Source organism: Aphanomyces astaci (genome assembly GCF_000520075.1).
Source record: "Aphanomyces astaci strain APO3 unplaced genomic scaffold supercont1.37, whole genome shotgun sequence".
Lineage (NCBI taxonomy): Eukaryota > Oomycota > Saprolegniomycetes > Saprolegniales > Verrucalvaceae > Aphanomyces > Aphanomyces astaci.
The window spans coordinates 259,176-265,003 of NW_009798300.1; the positions used below are offsets into that span (position 1 = coordinate 259,176).

General features: G+C 41.0%; 1 protein-coding gene across 1 annotated transcript; it reads left to right on the plus strand.

The window, feature by feature from the left end:
* Positions 1-1,759: 1,759 nt before the first annotated feature.
* H257_11945 (hypothetical protein) lies at positions 1,760-5,537 on the plus strand (the record flags this gene model as incomplete). Its single annotated transcript, XM_009839026.1, has 6 exons — positions 1,760-2,074; positions 2,124-2,248; positions 2,311-2,383; positions 2,957-3,400; positions 3,765-3,952; positions 5,004-5,537. 6 exons carry the CDS (start codon positions 1,760-1,762, stop codon positions 5,470-5,472), a joined length of 1,614 nt encoding a protein of 537 aa, XP_009837328.1. The 3' UTR covers positions 5,473-5,537.
* Positions 5,538-5,828: the final 291 nt, after the last annotated feature.

Below are 5,828 nucleotides of genomic sequence, written 5' to 3' on the forward strand. Positions count from 1 at the left end.
GAACCTCCCAAACCAGATGCCACCCTTTCTTCCATGTACCATCCATGCTTTCGTCCTCCCCTGGAAGCACTTCACGAGTCCGTAGAATCTTGAGCATAACATGTTATAGCTGAAGATGCAGGGGTTGAGGTCCACGAAGTACGCGGCGCCAATTCGGTACTGTAGCCTCAAGCAATACGTGCAAGTGAAGTTACTTCCACTACAGTGTAACGTACCTTACAGTTAACTGCCTTGGACACTCAATCAGGTCGTTTTGGACGTGGTGAATTTAGCACCGATCCATACTTCCATTTACTGTTAGTACTTCAACACATCCGGTTCAAAATGACCAAGTGAAGGCTGTGACAGAGTAACATTATTATTAGTTTACACAGCAGAAACGTAGTTCAACTTCAAATACTCCACCAAATGTACGGAAACTCGTCCCGGTCAGTTTTGATCTGTCCATCCCGTGGAATTCATCTTCCCAGGCTTTTCGTTTCTCAGTGTCAGTATGCATATATATATATATATTGTCGATTTGATACAAATTTGGGGAGGGTGTGCAATTGAATCGCGCCGACCAAACTGATCCACAATCGATCTGATTGGTTGAATTTCATTAAGACGGTTTTGATTGGCTAAAAATTTGGAGCTCATCTGAAGTAGCCAATCAAATCGATTTAAATTCCAACGAGAAACCACAACACGAAAATTCACTCGAAAGCACAATATATATATAACGTGACGGATCTGTGATTTGCCGAAAGATCGGTGATTTGCCGAGCTGCACTACCCAATAGAATTCAAGAATTGATATGATTGGATAAAATAAAAGCCTGCAACAACTGACACCTTCAAAACGTTATGATGGGTACAGTACTATTTTAAAGAGGTTATCACCTGTTTTCAAATCAAGTATGACCTGTAAAATATTATTTCTTCATACATATAATATTGCTCTATAAATCAATAATTTTGTTTGAACGAAGCCGTAAAATTCCAATACTGAATTCAAGGTTAAATTCCGGCAAATCACCGATCGCCTGTTTGAGCGCCTAACTTTGACATTTTATTTGCCCTAATTCACACTCTTACTCTGGATTTGTATTCGGACGATGCTATAGAGCTAAAAAAAGTGAGTTTGTGACTGCAACTTTTACGTCGAGATAATTTGAACTTCGCTAGAAATGGTCGATTGAATGGAGCTTAAAATCGGGAAATCACAGATCCGTTACCCAGATATTGGAGATTCGGTATGAATTTCCGGAACCCGTTCAATCGAATCTCGCCGAGCGAATCGAGCACCAATCTCTCCCATTGGTCAATCCGAAATTACTTGTCGCTGATTGGCTACAATCCATTTTCGAATTTCTACTGGAAAGGACGAAGTGGATAATGGCCAATCAGATGTCTCGGCTCTATTTGTGCTCGATTGAACGAACCATGCAAAATTGGGAAATTTGAAGAAAATCGACAATAATTCAAACAACTTGAGCGGATTTTCGATTTTCCCATACTATAATAGTAGCACCTACTTCGAAGTACTAACTGTAAGTAGTAGGATACAAATTAAAATACAAATTATATCAATAATAGACCACTTCAGTATTGATTTAAGAATATAAAAGTATAATTTTATTTAAAAGAAAGAAATGCATAGCTTATTCATTCTACAAAGTATTATTAATAATAGTGCGTCGATCAATAAACTACTATGATACCCGACAATGCACAGTTGTGATTGGTCGAATCCCGTTTCTGCATTTCATAGTCAGATATGACGACAATTCAGCACCGCGCCGGTGCCGACGCGGACGTGCCGAGTGCGGTGGATGATGAGATTGATGACAAGAAGGATAAGGCGCATGAACGACTTGATGTGTCTCGATGGATCTACGTCGCGTTCTGCGCCGAAACCTGCGCGAGTGTGATGCTTGCGGCGACCTTCAACACGTTCCACGTCGAGACGTTCTTGACCGACTACAAGCTCGACCTGTCCTCGTACGCCACAGGACACGTCATCTACGCCGTGATCAACACGTTGAACGATATTGTCGGGGCCGTGCTCTTGGACTCCCTTGCGCTCACCACGGTACTCCAACAGCCGTCCCTCAACCCCAATCTCATCGTTCATTCCTTAGGGACGAGCGTGGCTGCTTCAATGCGGCGGGATTCTATGGAGTCTGAGCTTCTTGTTGCCGTGGTACCCCTGGCCAGCGTACCCGGCTGTGCATTTCGTCGTGAGCTTGTCCTGCTACGACACCATGTACGTACGAACGTCCTCGTCCACGAACCATGACAGAACGAATACCGATGTATCTGCATTAGGTACTCGTTTTGCGCAATTGCTGGCGGGTCCTTGCTCACGGAGATGGACATTTCAGACTCCCAACGCATCCACGTACGTTCATACGTCAACATGCAGCCTCATGTCCTTTCCTGGTCATGTTCGATTTGGTATCCCTTCGACATATATATACTAACGTTAGGATATATTTGTCGAATACAACGTTTGCACGTAATATATTTATGTCTCTGCATTATCGTCGTATTCTTCACTTATATACATATATATATATATATATTGCCACTACGTCACTTTACTAGTATTTGAATATAAGTACTACGTAGTAGTATTCACCTGTCAAGCATCGGCGTATGTTTGCCAAAGAATCGAGATAGTAAAAAATTTGCCAAATGATGGACACAGATATTAAAAAAATAAAATATTTTTTCATCCTTTAAATGTTACTATTTATTTGTTTTGAGAGGTTGCAAAGAAGAAATATGGAAACGCAAAAATATGAATATTTAAAACACAAACTTTGTACTAGTGTTTTTTCGGTCGCTAACTAAAGAAGTAAATACATACATATTGTGGTATAATATATATATATATTACACATTATTTGCGAGAGGTTCGAATCCAACGATCGATCGATCGTACTACAAAGCTACAAAGTACTATAATTAGGTATTACGAGTCAAGTCTGTCGTCGGGATGGCCACTGGTTTTGCTGTGACATGGTTGGGTCAGATGTGGCATAAATCTCACTTTCGCATGTTTTGCATCGGGTTGGCCATCTTATCTGGGCTTTGCTTTGGCGTATTTTATTACGCCTACCGTCGGGCCTACGTCCGCCGCCGCCACTCCGCCCCCTCCAACCAGTTGCCGCCAACATTTGTCAAGAACTTTATGGGGGAATTCTCGCGCCTGTCCAACTTCCACGCGTGGCTTGGTATGGAAATGTGCTTGGAGACCCAATCCAACTTCAATCGAACGTACTTGCGGCTGTTTGTGACAACATTCGTCAAGAACGAAGCCACGGCCGCTACGTTCGTGTCGGTGCTGCCCGTGCTCAAGCAAATGATTAAACTCGCCGCGTTCTCGGCACTCGACTACCTTGGCGTGTACGAGGTAATGTATATATATATATTCATATGTGTCAGTTTTATGTCTAAATTTGTGTGTGATATATATATTATTTCTCGTTTGTTGTCCGTGTGTTTATATACTAGTACTCGTGTACGCCCACCCGGCATTATACTGTAACACGTTCGACGATGACAATTATCTGTAATTGTGGGCGATTCAGTTGTGTTAATACCGTACTTCCAAGTAGTACTATTAATAGTATATAGCAAGTGGATATATATATATGTTGCTAGATACAAGACAACAGTGCCTGTACACGATTTACGTTGTTGTGTGCATGCAGCGATATTCCTCGTCGACCTTGTTTATATATATATCGAGTATTATATTATGGATATATATATAGGTATATCGGCTTTCGTTTCGAGTGAAGTTGGGGGCTGCGGTGGTGTTGCTGGTTGTTGGCGGCAATGGTGTGACCAGTCCGCCGTGGGTCGTCCTCGCCTTCCTCGCCATCAATTCGATCGTGACAGACATCCCTACCGGCGGGTTTACCGTCGCTATGAGCAACATGCACAAGGAGATGACTCTCAGGTACAACCTACTACTAGTACAGTTGTACCTACTATCTAGGCACTGTCCTTGTAGTAGTAGTAGTAGTAGTAGTAGTAGTAGTAGTAGTAGTGACTCTCAGGTACAACCTACTACTAGTACAGTTGTACCTACTATCTAGGCACTGTCCTTGTAGTAGTACCTAGACACGGTCGTGTTGCAGACAAATAACATTTGGAACGAATGTAGAAAAATAGTGTGTGGGATTTGAACCCACGACGGACTGATTAATATTTTTATTGAAATATAAAATTGATTTCAGACTAAATAATTCTTGAACACGGCTCCTATTTGTTTCACCAAATATATCTATTCGAATCGATCGATCCGAGTATTTCTTTGAATCGGAAGAATATTTTTATATGGAAACCAGTGTGTCCTGTGTTCAACTCACTCAAACTGGTTCGAAGTATAGCATTGATCATGTTATCGTGTCGTCGTCCCTCAATCTCATTCGCTCTGTACGCTTCTATGTACCTAAAATATTAATATTTTAAAATTTAGAATTAAAAAAAAATCGAAAAAGAATTTTCAAATTTTCAAAATTTACCAAATATTGATATACATACAAATATTATTTTACTTCAAGTAATTAGTTATTTAATTATATTATTCAAAATCCATGTAATATTTCAATAAATATTAATTAGCGAAAATAACTCCAAATTGGTAGAGTATAATCTTGCCAAGATTAAGGTCACAATTCATATGTCGCTGTTCTAGTTTAGAAGAAACCCCCTACAATGTGACGACGTACTATAGTCGATTTGATACAAATTTGGGGAGGGGGTGCAATCGACCACAATCGATCTGATTGGTTGAATTTTATTTAGAAGGTTTTGATTGGCTAATAATTTTGAGTTCATCTGAAGTAGCCAATCAAATAGATTTAAATTCCACCGAGAAACCACGCCACAACACAATGAAATTTCACTCGAACAACCACAATACACTGTTTCGAACTCTCACTTCCTGAGGACTTTGTTTTGCCTATTATGTTTATGTTATCTTTTGTATTAACTTCTGTACGTAGACGGTTGCAAGCAGCGCCACTACACTCCGCCACATCGCCACGTCATCTCCAAGACCCCCCAAGTAGTCGCAATCAACCCACGTGGTCGTCCAGTGCCATGCTGATGGGTCTAAACGCTGTGTTTTGCAAGCCCATGGACTCTGTGCTGCCGATTCTAGCGGCCCACTGGCTCCACGTCTCGACTTCTGGCTTGAAAGAAGAAGACAATGAGAATATGAAGAAGGCCATGTTCCAACTGCTTGTGGCCCCCCCCGTCGTGCTATGCATCGTTCAAATGTGGAGCTGGAGCAAATACACACTCACACCCGACGCCATGGCCGCCATCGAAGCCCAACTAGCCCAACTTCGCGCCACTCCAGCTACTAGTATTACTACTACTAGTATTACTACGACGACGACGACAGGGACGACGAAGATGGAAGCGGATGCGAAGGAGGAACAAGGCACGAAGTTGTTGTTGTTCGTGTGAGATGGCGTTTTGTTTATAAAAATTATGTGTAATAATTTTAATGTTCAGAAAAATAATGAGCAAAAAAATGGTTGTTCAATTTTGATGGAAATTCTTCATGTGTGTACTATGTATGGGTGAGTAGTATGTAGTAGTAGTATGTAGTTAGTAGTATGTAGTATGTAGTTAGTAGTATGTAGTATGTAGTTAGTAGTAGTATGTAGTTGTAGTAGCATGTAGTAGTAGTATGTAGTAGTAGTATGTAGTTATTAATAGTACAGGGAACGACGCTGAGTAACGGCGCGGGAATAAATTTTCAAATCAGCCAATTATAATCATCGATATCGTTACCTCGACTATGATTGGCGGAATTTTTC